This window comes from Ictidomys tridecemlineatus, chromosome 6 (assembly GCF_052094955.1).
Source record: "Ictidomys tridecemlineatus isolate mIctTri1 chromosome 6, mIctTri1.hap1, whole genome shotgun sequence".
In the NCBI taxonomy this organism is placed as follows: Eukaryota; Metazoa; Chordata; class Mammalia; order Rodentia; family Sciuridae; genus Ictidomys; species Ictidomys tridecemlineatus.
In genome coordinates this window covers 149189542-149209636 of record NC_135482.1, presented here as the reverse complement: position 1 = coordinate 149209636, position 20095 = coordinate 149189542, and the positions used below count along the sequence as shown (strand labels likewise).

Genomic DNA, 20095 nt, shown 5'->3' with positions numbered 1-20095 from the left:
TGATATTTAACATTGATATTTAACCTCATATTTAACACTACTTGATAACACAATGAATGTTTTATTTTTTTCCAAAAAAGTAAAATTTAAAATATCAAAGTGTGTTTTACCCCACTTACAAAAAGCTTAAGAAATTAGTCCATCTTAAAAACATGCCTTTAATGGATTTATCAGCCCTGGAAGATAAAATTGTAATAAAATATAAAAACAAAAGTATTAAAAACAAGTAGATTGTCATAGATCCTGATTTTTAAAAAATAACTTGTATTTCATCTCTAGTTTAAATCTTAGCCATTTTAATAGTTTCATCTATCCATCTCAATTTTTTCAAGATATTATAACTCTATATATGTTTTTTTAATGGAAACTAACAGAGATTTTATTATTTGAAAAAAACTTTTTTTAAAAGCTCATAAATGTCTTCCTGTTCAGTATTATATTTCTTTCAACCTTAATGAATGTTCAAGTTACATAACTGTGGCAAGGTTCCTCTAACCTAAAAATTCTTTTTATCAGAGTATTCAGTTGTTCTTGTACAACCCTAAAGTGATATGAACAAATTCAACTTAAATCTCCAAACTTTTCAGAAGAGTGGGTGTTAGGTACTATAAAAATATGGGTAATTTTCTCAAGAAAACAACCACATGAGGGTACAATACTCTCCCATTAAACACCTTGCATGGAGATTGTTCACCCTTAGGTTGAGGCTATGCTAGAAACTATTGATGACTTCTTCAGAAATAAACAGAAAATATTTTAAGTTGAAAAAAATTAAAAATGAATTCCTAAGATCTTACACATATTCTCATAAAGAAACATAAAAAAATATTTTAAAAGTGAATAATAGTCACAGAAGTTTGTAAAGAAACAAAAGTATATGATCTACTTGTCAGTTTTCCATCAAAATTATTTTCTTTCATAACTAAATATAAAAAATTTTCCAAACACACACACACACACACACACACACACACACACACACACACACACACACACTTTAAGTACTTAATGGGAAATAAGTTTGTTCCTACTACTACTATTTAAAATTACAATAGTAGATGTCATAGAAAGTAATCTAGGACGACAGTAAAATTAATGTAATTTTTCTAGGATTACCAACTAAAATTAAAAATGCTATCAATGGAATAGGAAAGCATGATATACTATGCTCTGGTAGAAACAATTAATCTTAACATGTAATACAAGTTGCTATTAGCATAGACCACTACAGTTGTGAGAAGCAAAGTATAATGCCCAAAAGTTGTATAGGTGCTAATGATTAAACTCTTTAGATTGAAGTCATTCTTTTTCCTATAATCAGTTTCAGATTAATCCACAAATTATTTATTAACCCACTGGTGACACTACTGACCCTTGGTAACTTTGCCCTGAGTTTATTTGTAATTCCTTCTAACCCTTCACAAAATTCCCACGTAAATGAGACACTCAACTCATACAATTGGTATGGTTTGAATCTGGAGTCTCTGCCCAAAACCTCCTGTGTTGAAAGCATAGTTCTCAATGCAGAAAGGTCCAGAAGTGGGGAATTTTAGGCAATGATTGGATCATGAGGGCCCTGACCTCATCAGTGAATTAATCCATGAAATGGATTTTAAATTGTAAGCCCACCAAAATGAGCATGGACAAAAGATGCTTTCTAGTATAATTGTACATGCTGGTTCAACACCCATCACAAGTTTTGTACATGATTTTCCCTCTTATAACAACACTGAATGAATTAATTTATCAATAGCTGAATGGACTGGTGGGAGGTCAGATTCATTGGAGGAAATGGGTCTCTAGAGGCATGCCCAAGAAAGGGTTATCTTCTCCCTGTTCCTCTCTCCCTCTACCCAGGCTTCCTGGCTGCCTTGAACTGAAGAGCTTTCTTTCTGCCACATCCTTCTATCATGATGGTTCTTCCTTAGAGCCAGACTACCACAGATAAAACCTCTAAAACCATGAGCTAAAATATATCTTTCTTCCTCTAAGTTGTGTCAGGTATTTTGGTCACAACAACAAATAGATGATTAATATAACAATACTTCTTTAATAAAGTATGAAAATTTCACAATAAAGCTTTTCCAACTTAGAATTTGATTTCTCATTATGCATTCTCTTTCCTTGTGTTTCAAAGAGACATATTATAAAAATAGGGAACTATAAGCTAAATAAAGGTGCACATATACACAAAAGAGTTTCCATATAATACTTAGAGATAGGTTGACAGGATAGCATTTTGGTTTATATAAAATTTTTGATAAGCTAATATCTCTCCAACTGGAGTAAAACTCCACACTGTCTCATGTGAACCTATGTTTACAACGAAACATAAAAGTGAGCCTTATAATGTGTAGCTTCTTTTCCACTCCTCTGTGTGTGTGTAGGTGCATGTGTAAAATATTAAAGGAATGACTATCTACTATACAAAGAACATGACATTTTATTGACATTTGTAATATCCAGTTTACTGTCACCTTTCAAATACTTAGTTAATATATCATTATTACACATATTGTGCTTATTAATGTATTAGAATAATTTAGCTATACCATTTCATTGAATAAACAAAATACTTTAAACATAAAAGGAAAATACAAATTATGAGGCAGTTAATCATACAAAACTTGCCAGTCAAATCATTTACTATCCCATTCAGCAATGCATAATAAAAAATCTTATCAGTAAAAAAAACAATTAAGCCACAGAGTCTACATGTGTTATTACTGCAAAACGACTAAAGAATGAGCAGGATCTATCTGAATTATTTTCAAAGTTGCAAACTCACAAATACTAAAGGAGAAGAAAAAAAGCCCATAACCAGAATTATTTTCTTCTAGGTTTGAAGCTTTATAGCTCCAAGTATGATCTCAGAATAACAAAGGTGCTAATGAAGACATAAGCCCTATGTGAAAAGACTCCAAATACAATTTTCAAGTTGTGAGCCCACCAAAATAAGCATGGATAGAAGATGCTTCCTATTATAATTGCACAAGCTGGCTCAACACTCTACCACAGGACTTGTGCAAGATTTTCCTTCCTCTGACAACATAGATGAATCAATCTATAAGATTTAAGAAGCACACAGAAAAGACTTAGAGCTTTGACATTCCTGATATTGTCTAGTTGGTCCACATAGTAGTCAGCACAAATGGCATCGGAGTTGACAAGCATCAAATATGTGTAATTTAAATGATTTACAAAACAAGTTTTGTTCTGCTGCCTCCTTGTCAAAAAAATTTTACACTCAAAATATCCTCCCACTGGATGATTTCTTTCTTCCTTTCTTTCTTGTTTTTTTTTTTGTGATATAATACTTTAGTCTGAAAATGCAGTAGAATAATGAATTCTATCTGATCAACAGAAACAAGATTAGGTGAGTTACAATTGATTTTGGATTTGTTCACTACATGTATTTCAATTATATGAACCACAAATCAACCTCAAGTCTACAAATAGTATGAATGGCAAATCTTTACCTGGATGAAACAGAATTTTAACAAGTTTGTAGAAATCATCTGAAGACAGAGCTAAACATGAGAAATAAGCTATCTGATCAATTCACAGTATTCTATTCTGGAAACATAAATGAAAAATTTAAAATATTGATCATGTTATAATGAGATTTGAAAGGTAAAATTACTTTCATTATTTGTACACAGCTAACTAGTTATGAGGGTATATTTACATTAAGTTATTTGATTTTCAAAAAGTAATAACCCTAAGAAACAGACTACTATCAGCAAACCAAGGTTAAGTACATTTAAGAAACTTGCCACAGTTACATCTCTTATAATCTGCAGAGATGGGACTCAAGCCAGGTGCTCTGTTGCCAGTGTCTGCCTCTCAAACACTGCTGTCTTCCCAATAGGAAGACAAACAGCAAAACATCACTATTAAAACAACAACAACAACAACAACAACAAAGTAGGTTGAAGACTTCCACAAGCAGAATTCATCAATCACTTAAGATGAAGAAATCATTTATCTCCTTGATTGTCATCACGAATAATTCAGGTGGGAGTTATATATGGGAGAAATAAAGCTGAGAGAGGAAAGACTGACTTTTTTGAACCTAGAAAATAATGACTACAAAGTTTGACACATTTTTCTATGCCCAAATACAAATAAGAAAAAAACACAAAATAAACCCAGTTTGCAGAGGAGAGAAGTACTATGATCTCTTTTAAGGCAAGTAGTGCTTTTTGTTTATATTAGTTTCTTAGAAAATACTAATAAAAAAGAACATGTGGTAGCATTCCAACAGAATATATTGACAAGGTCAGGGGAAAAAAAACAAACCTACAGAAGTAAAAAAAATATTCCCACATGGGAATATTTGATATTGCAAACTCAGAGGGTCCACACAGTAGTTACATCTGTAACTAAAACTAAAACACATTTTAATAAGCATAATTTAGTCGAAACTTTATTTTGAAACAGATTACATTAGGGACAAATAACAAAGGGGTACAAAGAGATAAAAGCATTAGAAACTATTTCTCTGAGATATTAAAGAAAACAAATAAGGTATCAGATGAAATCTGCTTAGAGAGCAAAAAGCATTATACTGTGCTAAGAATTTTAGTTAATGAAAGAGAATAGCAGAGGAACTTTCAATGATAAAAAGGGGAAGTGCCATCAGGATAATGAGTGATAAAGAAAAAAACCAAAAGTCTTATTCAGGCCATGTGAGTAAAAGAGCAAAATCCACTAATAGAACAGGGAGATGGAAAACAGGATATACAATATGTTTTAAGGTCACAGTGACCAATGGCAGGCCAAAAAATTAGGTTTAAACTCAAAGGACAAACAGAAACACACTGCTGAGTAAGATAAAGAAGGATAGGAGGTTGTTAGCAGGATCCAACAAAAATTCCCTAATGAGCTCAATTCATCTCACAGGAGCATGATATCATCTATTAATAACAGGTAGGTTGTTAATGGCATGTAATGAGTCTAAAACCACTCACGAGTGTAAAATGTTGATTATTGCTACACAGCACTGTGCTCCTAAAGCCAAGGATTTCACCTCATATAAAGCTTAATGTCTGAAAGGCCACTGATTTATTCAGCTGATACAAGAGGTCAGGAATTTCTACCTACTACCCCCAATCTGAACTTTATGTTTCATACAAGTCCTATAGGAAACAAAAATCTATTATAGAAAGGTGGTGCTGACTCTCTAGCCTTCACCTTTTCTCTACTCCTGAAATCAGGTTTCACATTCTGTCCTCTGAGAGGATATTTCATGTTTTAAACCCAAAGTAGCCCCCAAAATATTTTTCTGTAATGAACCTATCAATGCAAAGAGAACGTTGTACCAGAGACAGAAAATAAAATATGTCTTCTGCGGACACCCTCTAGCCTGTCATCAAAAACACCCTTACAAATTACAACCTTAAATTTTCCTGCAAACTCTCTGAGCAGCAGTGGACTAAGGACAGGCTTTAGAGTCAAGGCAGCATGAGTTCAAATGTAGCCCTGAGATGGCATGAGCCTTTGCTACTGTGCAGTCACCTCTCTTGTAAGGTGCTATACCTCCCAAAACACTGTGAGAACTAAGTGGGACACTACATGTAAAGCACCTGGCACAGGGTTGAGAAAGAAGCTAGTACTCAATCAGTGGCATTTGTTTCTGGTTTTGTCCTGCTGACAATGCTAACAAAAATAAAGGTAGGTGAAATTATAATGGAAACTTACTCCCTCTTTCTGGCCACCTTGGATCTGCAGTTATAAATAAAATGACTCCCCACTCTACCTACAGTAGATTGTTCTACAAATAAACAAAACAACAACAACAAGTTAATTTCAAGATGAGAATTCTCAAGTAAGAGAGGTGAGTTAAACTGCTGTCAAAATGAGCAGCTGTTCTTCAGAGAAGCTACAAGATTTTGAAAATTTTCCCCCTTGGTCTACATGGCTTGAGGCAGCAGTCTGGAACAGATGTTCCCTCTTTAGCTATTGTAACAAGGCTCTCATGGCACACACACACACACACACACAAAAAAAAAAAAAAAAAAAACCCAAAATCACTGAAGAGCTATATCTATACAAATTAGAGCAGTTGCACATTTAATAGGACTTAAAAGAATATAGTCATATACAGTACAGACTCTGGAGCAACAAAGCCTGGGCCAGCACCTTGGCTCCTTGCTAGTTGTACAATGATGGGCAAATCAGGATCTCTGTGGGCCTCAATTTTCTCATCTGTAAAAGAGGAACCACAGGAATATCATATCTAGTTTGGGGAAGGATTACATGAGTGGTTACAGCCCTGGAAAATGGCTGGTACTACATGTGTTAGTTTTTAAAGCATGCCACTCATTGATCATCTGTTATTCAACAAATTTATTATATGCATGAGACACAACATAGAGACACAAAGGGAAATAAGATAGACACAGATTTTATGAGAGGCAGCAAATTTAGAAAAGAGGTCAGAGGGTAAGTATAATTTAGCCAGACAATTATGGAGTGCTCCAGCAGAGCAAACAGTATGCAAAGCGACCTAAATCCAGGCAGAAATATTCCATGTATGGAAAACTGCCAAAAGTGTGTGGAGTAAGGACATAATTCCAAACCCACTTCATGTAAAATAAAATGGACCTTTATGTTATAGTAAAATTTGCTTTTCAAGATCATGAGGACACCTAAATGCCAGTGGATAAAATAACAATGGAAATATTTAATAGTATTTTTAAAATAAAATATATATTTTTGCCTATCATATTAACGTGAGTTTCTAGAACAGACTTTCAGTACATTAAAATTCTACATCTGTAGCTACAGAACAAATATTTTCTGAATACTGATTCAACTTAATCTGGTTCCCAAAGATGAATAATATGAAACTACTAAATAGCAATCTCCTAAGAAATCAGAACACTGACTAAATAAGGGATTTGTCACTAATTTTAGTCAATATTAATACACTGGAATTTTTGAAGATATGGTTTTTTTCCCAAAATTTAAGCAGTATAATCACATACACCCATCCCTGCCAAAAAATAAAAATAAAAGAGAACAAAAAAATGCGTACATGAAGTGTGACCACATTTATATAACCATTTCATGTTCAGTCTTCTTTATTCTTATTTTAGTCTGAAGAAAATTTCTTCTCCAAGAAGAACTATTTCTTATTTAGATACTTTAAGCTTAGTAGTAACAATTTTAATTTCATGTAGTGTGTGCATGAAAGTTTGACAGCACCTACTTCTACAACATATGAGACTCTGAAATAGGTAAAACAGAGAAGGCACTCTGTTACCCATTTTTTTGCCCTTTGCTCTCATTCAAATACTTTCTCCCTCAATCCACTATTTAGTAGTGAAGATTTCAAGTTATCCATAGAATGCCATAAAGCCCTGTAATCTTTTTAAAACTTGAGAAGGTTTGGAATTAGACTTGGATTCAAATTCCAATTCAGTAACCTATAGGCAACATCAGTTTCATATAATTAGGAAATTCCCCAAATGCCAGTATTCTTATTTCTAAAGTGGAACACAAACTACAGAATACAGAAGGCAGAGCCATTCAGTTTGAGTGAAGACTCTTGTGGAAGAATACATGAGTTCAAATTCTAATTGCATCATTTTATAGCAGTATGACACTGAGCTAGATATGTTCTATTTCTGTCTCAGTTTCCTCATCTGCTACACAAGGATGGTGAAAGCTAAAAATTTTAGAATCACTGAGATGTTTGACTGAGATAATACATGTAAAGAATTTAGAAGAATGGACCATAGACAATCATGCATTCAGAGAAAATAATATGTGAAGTGTATTATTATTATCATATATCCATTTTATCCTGTAATTGTCAGGAATCCCCCCAAGATCCCCCCCAGGTATGATAATTTGCTAGATAGATTCACAGAACTCAGAAAAAGGCATTATACTCCTGTTATAGTTTATTAAGTGAAACACAAGATTAAAATCAATAAAGGAGGAGGCTGGGGTTGTGGCTCAGCAGTAGAGTGTTTGCCTAGCATGTATGAGGCACTGGGTTCAATCCTCAGCACCATAAAAATAAATAAAATAAAGTATTGTGTCCAACTACAACTAAAAAATAACTATTAAAAAATCAATAAAGGAAAAAGCTATATAGGGCAGAGTCCTGGCTAAAGCAAGTGCAACTTGCAGTTGTCTCGTCCCAGTAGAATCCAACAGGGCTTATTATCCTAGGAATAATATGTGACAACATGCACAAAGGAAGTACTGCCAAAGAGGGAATCTCACCTGAACCCTTATGTCAAGGACTTAATAAACTGCCTGTATGATAGATCTGAGCTACTCAGTCTTCAGGCCCCCAAGAGACCAACAATGATACAGTGTAGTCCAGGGCAGCGCATGATCAAAAATTGGTGTTCACTTGTTAGCATAGTCCATCTAGGTTGATCTCAGATTCTAGGTGTATAAATAAACCCTTATTGGGCAGAAGATTCCAGGGCTTAGAGGTACTCTCTCAGAAGACAGTCAAGAGCTAGACTTTTCTTGGAATAGAAGTTGTATGAGCACCCAGCACCCTTTGAAATAACCTTTTCTTGCATGATAATTTATTGAGCAACTAAGATTGCCAGAAACTATTTTGATATATCATTTCACTTAACAATTATACAGTCTTTCAAGGAAGAAGATTAACATTTCTTTTAAAAATATGGAAACTGAGGCTCGGGAAGGTTAAATGAGTGTTCATAGCCATATGATTGGGGTGGAATTCAAATCTAGCTCTCTCAGACTACAGAGATTTTTGAACTGCTTCCACCAAGCTATGCTGCCTCAGAAAACATAAAGTTTAAAACAATATATTGTACAGAATATGACATAGATACATCATAATATATATAAATCTAACTACAAAATTCGCATCTTATAGTGAAAAACTTAATTTAAAGAATCACTTTGAATTTGTGGAGAAAATAAACTGGAGCTGTGAGTAAATATGTATTTACTATAGACTGGTTTTTCTTTAAAATTATGGGTTTTTATTATAAGACTATCTAATCTTTATTAAGTGTTTATAACCAAGTCCAGGAAAGTCAGCAATAAAGTTTTCCTAAGATTTATAAGAACCAGTTCTTTAAAATTCAATCTTCTTTTTCTTTATGTCTCCAAACTTTTTAATCCTTACAAGCATTTGCTGAAATATAGAAATGACTTACCCATTTATTAAGAATAACAATTTTTTCCTTGTAGAAGTATATCACCAGTTTCCCTAGGGAGGCAACAATGCCTTCTCAATTTATTATGTGTGTGGTTCCCCCCCCCAACCTCATCTAATCAGCTAATACTTTTCAAAAGATCTTTTTAATGCCTAAATGAAAGGATTCCACATCAAAGACCTGACCTCCCTATTAAATTATCTGAAGGAAACCCTAGGAATGTAAAATCTATTCAAAGGAAAATCACAGGTAGCTTATTGTACAATGCATTAAGAAAAGAAAAGGAAAAAAGCTTCATAAGAGCTGCATGGAATTTGGTAAAATTATACCACAAAAATACAAATCGATCTTAAGTATAAAGAAACAAATTCATAGCCAAAAACTTATTACAAAAGAGTTCTGTAATCAGCCAGGAGGGAGCCTTTATGAAAAACTTCAGAATTTGTCACTTTTTCAATCACAATTGCTGATTAAAGCTCAATGTTGGAAAGGCCAAAAAGAGAACAAACCACATATTTTTCAATAGATTTAAAATCTGAAATTTTAAAGGTAACATTCAACATCAGAATGTTGCATGTTTGCTACTTGTTACAGATAACAATGAGTAGAATGAAATAACGAAATAACAGATGAGATAGTATAGAGAAAAATACTTAAAAAAAAACAATTAAAATGTTTGCCATACCATGAATGTAGTCCTGAAGTTATTTAAGTCAGTAAAAAAGTCTTCCACAGACACCTTCTTCATATCAATGGCATAATATACCATTATACTCTGGTACAATTTTTCCATGTTTTCAAGTAACTTTGAAAGTTTTCCATATTGTTCTTTTGCAGTGATAACAAAGCTGTACATTATAGTTAAGGTATTTTGTAATTTACAAACTGAAGCTTTAGGCATGAAAATACACTCCAAAATTTTAGTCTAATTTTTAGTCACCATTACTTCCTCTACAAAATTCCATGATTACCTTAACAGTCATCTTTACAAAGACAGTCTAGATGATATAGAAAAAACATTTAAATTTAATTTCTAAATAACTTTGGCAAAATATCAGAAAACTCAAATATTTTTATATTTAACACTTCTATTTTATAACTGAGTTTAAAAAAATTCCAATTTACTCAACTAATAATCTATAACATGAAATTATAGCTTGGCAGTTCAAATTGAGTAACTGGAATGATATTAAAATCAACAATCGACCCCACTGAGTACAGCAATGAAGTTGGACAAGTTGGGGTCAATTCATACCTCCTATACCTGGTAGCAGTGTACCTGTGGAAAAGTCTTCCCCTCATTCTGCCTTGATTTCCCCATCTGTAGGATGGAATAACAATAATACCACCAAACTCATAAAGTTGCTGTGAAGAGTAAATGAATCAATACTAGCAAGGTTCTTAGAAATGTGACGAGGCACTTAGTGGCATTAGTCATTAATTCAATTTGATAGTCATTGATAGTTGAATATATGTTTTAACAAAACCATGGCATTTCCTTCACTGTGCAACAAATTGCTGATGCAATCAGATATAAGATCTTGATACCATATTCTGAAAGACTATTCTTAGAGGATTAGTTATAACTTCCTATGGTTCCTTGAAATTGGGACAAAGAAACAGAACATACAGAGTTAAATTCACAGAAGTCATGTTAGTATCTTTGACTAATGTACATGTATAAACACACCTTAGCAAAATTTAAGCTGAATTAAGTTAAATGAATTCAGGCTATGAGTAAGAAACCTAAAATAGAATGTTTATATCTGAAAAAAAAAATTCTCACAACTAAAAAAAAGTTCTTCCCAGTAGAGAACAAAATAAGGAAACTGAGGCAGGCCCTTTATTTTGAGGAAGGGAATAAAAGAATCAATAAAAAAAAGAGAGACCTTGCTGCTGCCAGGTAGGGAATGAAACCAGGACACAAGAAACAATTCTAAAAATCAGAGCCTGACCTCCCCACAGGCCCTGAGGCAGCCAGTCAGTCACAGCTCAACTCTGTAATCCCTGCCAGTGGATCCCCAGGGGATCTGTTTCCCTTCTATTTCTGTTTCTTTTCATACTAAGCTGTGCTGAGTAGTATATGTAGTATTTCAGAAGGAAAAGTGGCTAGAAGACAGGGAACCTGGATTCTAAGGCAAGAGCTGGTCTTTTTAATGACCTTAAGATCTATATGTGACTCAGCTTTTATGTTCATTCAAATAGCAACATGCCTCTGTACACTTTCTAGTCTAGATTTTAATACTGTCGGTAACTGGTACATTTACTTATGATATCACTCTGCAATTCTTGGATAAGTAACAAAACATTTTGTATAATTAGTCAAACCACAAAATTGCAAGAGATCATAAAACAGAATCACATAAAACAGGTTTCCATATGTAATATCAATATTCATGAAATATTATAGGTAAAGTGGATTTATGTAAATAAAAATCACATTTGAAATGCATGCAGAAACTATTATTAAATAGAATATATAGTTATTCATCTGTAATGTGAAATAAACATTCAGAAATAATCATTCAGAACTCAACACTGATTTATAAATGGTTTTATATAATCAATAAGCTCTCACCTAAAATTAATTATGTCCCAAATGGAAAACATGCATTATTTATATAATCTTAATTCCTAACTAAAAGAAAAGTTTTTTACTTCCGTCTTTTCTTGTTGAAACTTACCAATGAAGAATTTCTTCAGTTCTTTCTCTTCCATGATACATTCCTCTAATCTCCACAGGTTTAAGTAGCCATTTGTACCAGTAGACCACAGCATTTGGTCTATTGCACTTACCTGGAAATTTTTCTGGCATATTTTTACTGCTAGATCTATAATTAAGTTGTGAGTTTTCCTTTCTAATCTTAATTCTTTAGTGGGGCTTTGTTCTCACCACATTTCTAACAAGTGTGGTCACCTCTTACTTTCTGTTCATTCTCTAGACGCTATCTAACTTCATTTAGTCATCTGCAATGACATTGGTTCTAATTACATATTATTATTCTTCCTCTTTGAGGAGAAAGGAAACAAATGTCCACCAAAATTACTTAACAAAAATCCATGGAATGCCTTACTCATAAAATTGCACATATTCATGCATAGGCACACACATAATTTGGATGTAAAGAGCTAACAAAATTACTAAAGATTACCTACCCTAGAAAATAGGTTAATGACATTATTTTGGAGAACATCTATGATTAGATGATTCTATAACTACTCCTTTGCTGCCCCTATCACTGCTTATAAGGTTTTGAGTTTTAAGAATAGGTACTTCACAAATACTGATAATTTTATTCTTGAGAATCTGGTAAACAAATGAAAATAAAGCAAACACCTTTTTTTAGATTTTCAGGTAATAATCATAAGTAATGAAATATCAGAAATGTCTGTGCAGATTTATAAAACAGAACAATTTTATTAAAAGATGTGATGAAAAAGATGACTGAGAGCCAGAAGCATGGAAATGACATGGTTTTGTTCTAACAGCTAGAGAGCTTTTAAAGTCAATTTTCTTATCATTATTACATATAAAGCAATTTGCTGCCAAAGAAAATGAAGTGGGGCTTTGAGTAACTGGAATTACCCACAAGAATGGCAAAATCGTGATTAAATTGAAACAATTTTGGAAATAGCCAAATTAATCCTTGGAAGTTTAAAATGACTGTCTGATAGGATGGAATAACTGGTTACACGAATGAGGCACACTATGTCAGTACTGAAGGGCTACTCTCATTAAGGGATGGTGAAAGATCCAGATAAAAAATCATCATCATCTAAAAGAAAAATAAGTGAAGCTGCTAAACTCTAAATAAATGTAACATTCATGTCAGCAATAGCTAGGCTTTAATTACCTTTTTCCCAGAATAAAATTCTATATATGCAAAGAACTTTAGAAAAACATTGTAAGATACTCAACAAAATATACTTTTGAATAAAGTCATGCAAAAATATTTACATTCTAACTGCATGATGTTTTATGAAATCTATTTTTTTTCTTGACCTTAAATGAAATTCAGGACAAATTCTCATTCATTTCTAAGTGAATCAGTGTAATCTTCCCATTTGAAAAACATATAACTACTATGTTCATATGGATTGAAATACAAGTATTTAATGTTTAGCATGACTCAGATTTAGTAGTTCTCTTCTGGTCTGCCAATGGTACATACTCCCAAACTATCTACCAGACATATATTTCACATTTATTCTCTGGTTATATTTTCATTATTGTATTTCTGCCATCTGCAATAATAAGTCTTCCAAGGACCAGCTTCAATCAGTCCCTTGCGTTTAATAATTTGGCTACACTGTCCTAGGATCGAGTCAGTCCTTCAGTTAGTATTCCCAAAGTTCACTGCACTTCAAACACTCTTCTAGAGGGTACAGTCCCTGCAGTTGTGAAACATACATCTTAGATTGTGAAAGCACATAATAAGTAAACGAGATTTTCACATAGTCTAAGTATAAGGAAGAAAATAAAACTTTATGATGTCATACAAATCAGAGAGGTTAACTTGATTTGGGTAGTCAAGAAAATCTTGGCTAAACTGATTAAAACAACAAGGCTTGATGGTAGAAGAGCAGCCAGCACTAAGTGGTATACCATTCTCATATAAATGGAATAAGACTGAGGAAATGAAAAGATAATTACAAATTAGAGGATTCATAGAGGGAAAAAAGCAGGCTATTTAACCTGAATCTTAAAAGTTTGTTGAGAATGGGTTAAGTGACAAGGAGAAAAGAAGAGAAGAAGGGAAGGAGACAGAAGACTAACTCAAAGAGAAGAAAAATTTGCTACAATAATTCACTTAATTACCCCCTTTTTCCACTGCTTCAACTGGATCGTGATCATACATTACACAGGTTTACATTTCATCCATTGCAATCTTATATTTTACGTTCTAGATGTAATTCAACTACAGAAAAAATGTTCTAATTTCCTTTACCTGAAAATGCTGTACTTTCTGTAGTACAGAACACAGATACATGATATATCAGTCTTTCAATGAGTTTACGGGGATGGTTTTAGCATCTACCCCATAATTTAAGAGGTACCTAAAATATTCCTGTACAGTGGAACAACAATAAAGAAAAGTATGAAAATAAAGGGGGATTTGGATGAAGAAATTTTTAAAAATATAACACAGGAATGAATCAGGTAACTTGTCATATAAGTGTTGATAAATAAAAAATATATAAATGTTTAACAAAATAATTGTTGTTTTTTTTTTTTCCTCAGACTCAGGAGAGGGGGTAGAAAGAAAATAGAAAAGCGAGTGCCTTTGGAAGGATACTATCAAGGGCATGCTCTAAGATCTATTTGGTATTTTCCTAAAAATAAGAAATATTAAAGAATTTAAAGGTCAAAAGAAAGGAACAGGGAATACATGACATAAATCATTGCATTTTCTTAGTTTCTCACTGGTAAGAATAAGTATGTACTACACATACAATAGCTTGTATATAACAACAATGTTGATCCTACCTCAAATTTGTATTCCACATTTTTCAAGTAAATATTTAGTGTGGAACTATTCAACACTAATTATAGTTCTGACCAGGCTTAGCAACTGGAAAATAATAATTATTATGAAAAAGCCAATGATATATGAAATAATTGTGCATGACTTTTAAAGGAAGTACTAAATTCGTATTTTCATGTTACAAAGTAGATGTTAACAAAGAGCATGCACTAGAATAATAAAAACACAATATACTGTAAATTGACTGCTATTAGTGAAATTTCATAACAAAATTCTACATTTATAATTGAAAACAATTCATGTAACAGATTATTTAATAGTTCAGGAAATCATGATTGTTTAAAGTAAATATGTACTCCTAAGACTCATATTTAACAAATTAAATAATGCATATATTCTTTTGAATTGGTTGATGAACCAAACATTTGACATGTACCTCAACTAATAAACATTTAAACATAAAACATAAAGTTTGAGTGTTAAGAACTTAAACTTAATACATTTTTATTTATTGTGCATTTTAGCTTCCAAACGCTTCCATTTTCTAAGATCTTAGAGGCTCACAATTTGCCATTTTAATAAGATCTGTATAAAAGCATTTAATATTCAAAATCTGACTTGTTGTCAGTCCTAATTAAAGTAAACAAAGTCTTGCAATGAATGAATTTAATTACTTCAAAACTAGTGTGTCTTACTAAGATGAAAAGCAAACTAGTGCAATCTAATCTCAGCAAAGAATATTTATGATTATAAGCTTTGTCAATAGCAAAGTGCACCAACTGTTCATATATCTGACTTCCAAGAGATACATGAATGCTAATCAGTTCATTAGAGGCTTCTAGGTTGTGATATTTAGCGACAGGATATAGTAGCTTTCTTGTCCATGGAGGATAATTGTACTCAGAATGAAAAATTGTTTCCAACAAAGCATCATCCTTCCTGTTTCTGATTTCCTGCTGGTTGCTTTTTATGAGCTTCATACCTTTCAAGAAGCCGACATCATTCAGCTTATTATGTCACATGAATACAAGTATGAATATGTCCTGAGATGGTCTGCTGAGCAGGATCCTACCACCTTTACTCCCAGCTCAGGCATTCTTGTTAGGCAGAGAAGCCTAGGCTCCATAATTAGCGCATTCACAGCATATTACTAGAAGTTATAGTGGAAATCCTTACTAAAATGGTTTCTACCTATAGGTCACACACACAAAAAAAAGCATTTCAATTAACAATACTTAATGACATAATGATAAACTCACATATGAGTATTTTAACATTACAAGATGATTGGGGAGGGGAGGGGAAGGGAAGAATGATGAAACTGTTATAACTGCAATAACATTTATTTTAAAAAAGCAATCTTTGACAAAAGAGAAGGTAGTGCAAAAATGTATTCTCGATGGATAAATACAGACTTTAGTTTAAAAAAGAAAACAAAAAATGAGAGCTTTACTCACCATAGTGATAAAGGCATGATCCCTAAACAAGGAATGGAATGGGTAAGAAACATGAAAGGAAACAAACCACATTAGTCTAAATTGATTGTTGCTGCAGTGCATTTTATGATAATTCCCGACAAAGACAGTGAAGGAAGCTAAAATGGAAGTAATTCATAATTAAGCTGAAAGCATATACAATATAATCTATAACAAGCCAAATAATAATTTTGTGATTCACTAAATCTCAAGGGAGAAGTAGTAGAAAGAGGAAAAGTAGTCATTTTATTTCAAGTACTTCAGTTTAAAATAAAATATTAGGAGTGTCAATTTATCAGAACTCATTTTAGAAGTTGGTTACACTTTCATATAGCATTCACAAGCCCATATGGGATTTTAATAATTCATTGTAATAATATTTCATTACAACATAAAAGATATCAGTCTCTTAATTTCATATAATGGTTTGCAAAGTGATTCAACTTTAGTTTCAGGAAATAAAAAAATAGTTCATTACTTCAGTTACTTATTAGCGATTAAGCTACAAAATTAGTGATAACAAAGATACCTGAAAGCAAAGAAAGCCTTAAATCAAGCAAGAAGTCAGTCTCATTAATTTATATATCTGCCATGGTGTCTGCCATATTTAGCATGGGTGAAGAAAATATAAACCTAAGTAGTGATTGTGACAAACTTCATTTTGATCTTGGACTGTGCAGTATTTTGAAATGAAGTATTAAATTTTGTGGATCAAGAGTTAATTTCTAATATATATCAACCCTTGAAGCTGACTAGTCACACCATGAGTTTATACAGGCTATATCTGTTTACTGAAATATGTCTACAGTATCTAAATCTCATCATAGCTTTACCCTCAAACTTCTCTTGAGTTTCAATATTCTTTATCATAAACATCACAAGAAAGTAAGGCAAATGAATGGGGGGAAGATGGGAGAATATGCTGTTATCCAAGTAGATAAAAAGAAAGGGAAAAAAATCAATAGAAATACATGGTGTGTTACTCATGATGAACACTTAAATTTTCCTAAAAGAAGGCAAAGGTTAAACATCTACAATTTGACACTTCAGAATGATCTTTGGTTATATAAAGACATTTAAAACATTAAAAAAATTGTACTTCTACTTGATAGTGACTTAAATTTATTTAGATATCAAAAGGATATGGACATCTTTGTCACAAACTTGTCATGCATGTCCTCAGGAGGGGGAAAGGTTTCCAAATCTTTCTCAAGCTGTTGAAGCTGCCTTCCCATCTGCTTCAAATTCTTTTCCAGCATTTCTACAGAGACTAAAAGAGAGTATATTAAATGCCTCCAAAGGACAAAATTATAATATATAAAAGGTACAATCTAGAAACATAACATTTTTTTAAAACCTCATAAGAAAATTTATTATTAAAAAATTGAGTGTCACAGTTTTTAACCTTTTAATTTGTTAAAAAACGTTATAAAGTCAATAATAGATTACTTAAAATACAAGACAAAAGAAGTGTAGGAAATGTCCACATGAATAAATAACATTTAAGAAATTAGTTTTATTTAAAATTAGAGCTCTTGACCACTACAAATATTATAAAATAATCATACTATTCAGATAGACAAAGAAAACCAATGTTTTAAAAGTAAGCTTATATAATTCTGAGGTTTCAAAAGAATCTCTTGAGGAAACAGTGAAAAGATGATAAAGATGAAGAAAAGTGGCTTCTATAGTATGAGCTAATCCATAATAGTAAACAAAAGGTCTCAGAGGCTATTTACAATAACAGATGTCAAGCTTTCTTTACTGAAGCTATGAGCACAATTTGCATTTAATATTACCAGTTAATATTTTCCTTTTTGGAATTAAGTTTGCTCTCACAGCACACACAACTAACCAATAGTAAACCAAGACACAGAGGCAGCATCAGAACATACTGGGGCAGCACAGCAAAACGGACAGAGATCATTAAGAACAATTTCCCAAATCTTTGCCTTTTCTATCTTACATGACATTAGAATCAAAAGTTACCAACAATGAAAATAAAATGGCCCAAACCAACTTTTTGTATATTTGCTTTAGATTTAAGATTAATTTAATTTAAAAAAGAAAAACAAAAGATTTCTGGTTCCTTTCAATGAAAACTATATAAAACAATGTTTCACAAAATTAATCCAATATAGTTTGTCATTTTCAGACCTGGAATTAATCCTGAGGAACGGGACAAATCAAATATTACCTATTAAAAAAAGGAATATCCTTGAAAGGGATCTAAATGTTTAAGAAAATGGGTCTGAGTTTTTAGAACATATAATTTAAAATTGTCATAAATAGCTTTAAAAAACACTGCAACATAGTCTGTTATTAAAAAATTAGCAATCTAATTCTCAGATTCAATGTTTATTAAGTCCAATGACTGAATTCTTCATAGAAATATATATAACATTTGTTTGTCTCTGAAAAATGAGGGTACTTTAACCTTGGTTCCCACTGTGATGAAGCCATTCTGAAATTATACTCATGCATATTTTCTTACTAGTTTATTTTCCATGCATCCTCTTTTTGTGGTTTTCACAGTTGAAATTGGGGCTGGGAGTGTACCTCCAAGGCAGAATGCATGCATCTCATGCAGGCAGCCAGGGGTTCAATCAAAAGCACCGGTAGAAGAAAAAAAGTGCAATAATTGAGATGATGGATTGTATGAAATGTTTCCATTAATGGTCGTATTTGGTATAGGAATTCAATCTATTTAACTCATGTTCCCCATGTCTTGCTGTACACTGCTCATGGTAGTAACATACATTTCCTATGTTATGCTCTTTCATTTTTGTGTCTGCTGGTCAATCTTCCACAAGCAGAACACTTATTTGATCAGGTCCATGGTGTTTCACTTACTTTTCTCATTTCCAAATGGTTATTTTGCTTCATTCAAAGTTCACTTTCTGCATTACAGAAGAGATTCCTTTTGCTCTCCTAGTCTATTTGATCTCTCCTCTAATGTCTCATTAACATTTCCTTTATCATTTCTCAGGAAATCTTACAAGTGGTTCAGTCACTTTTAAACTTCTTAAAACTTTGAAACTTCTGATTAACTAAATGTTCTAGAACATGCAAGATTTTATATTAAGTAAATATGTACTCAAAAAAGTGTATAAGTCATACTTTGTGCTATTAATTAGGTTAAAAAATGTTAATGTCTATAGTATAATCTTATTAGTAATCAATATAACAGTACTGATAATGAAAATAATAATAACAGCAGGTAACTCTAGTGAGTGTTTACAAATATTGGGTAATGTCTTTAATGTTTTCCAATAATCAGTTCATTTAAAGACAACATCATGAAGTAGATGTTGTTATTATCTCCAGTTTACACATGAGCAAACTAAAGCTGAGAGGGTGGGTAAAAAGATCAGATAACTAAAAAGTGGAAAATTCTGAATTTAAATTCAGGCATTTTGATGTACAGAAATTATTAAGAGAAATTACTTCTTTGTTTTTCATAATCTCTACTCTCCCTATCAATAACATTTAAATAAACAAACTTGTTTTCGTATAATTGGTTCCTTGTACATTCATGCTTAGATTAATTACAAGGAATCCAAAGATGACATAGCCCATGGAAAAAAAACTAAGCACTCTGGAAGGATGAATGAACAGTTCTCCACTGACAAAAAGCACAGGGTAAGTCTTTGGAGGGAACATAGTCAGATTTTTTTTTTCCCCCTGACATCAAATGTATTGTTCCAATACCAATCAATTCTTTAACTCTCTAACACTAATTGGATTTCCTACAATTCAACTGAACTCTGACACTCCTTACTAAGAGTTAGTGTCATTGTCTTAAAGGCTCAGTCTCACCATACTGCCCTCATATCAGATGCTTGCTGCAAGTCCAAGAGGCCATCCATACTTCTGAAGGACTGGGTATAAATTGAAGGATTCTACAAGTTCCCTCCCTTAAGGCTCATAATTCATAGAACTTAGGAAACTGCTATATGTACAGTTAAAG

General features: G+C 32.5%; 1 protein-coding gene across 1 annotated transcript in view; it reads right to left on the bottom strand.

Moving 5' to 3' along the window:
- Positions 1-20095, bottom strand: part of Diaph3 (diaphanous related formin 3) — a 455034-nt gene that overhangs the window by 157101 nt on the left and 277838 nt on the right. The window contains exons 23-24 of the mRNA XM_005338141.4: positions 17271-17395; positions 9850-10014 (exon numbers count right to left, since the gene is read on the bottom strand). Of these exons, the coding sequence (XP_005338198.1) occupies positions 9850-10014; positions 17271-17395 (290 nt within the window). The remainder of the gene's footprint in view (positions 1-9849; positions 10015-17270; positions 17396-20095) is intronic.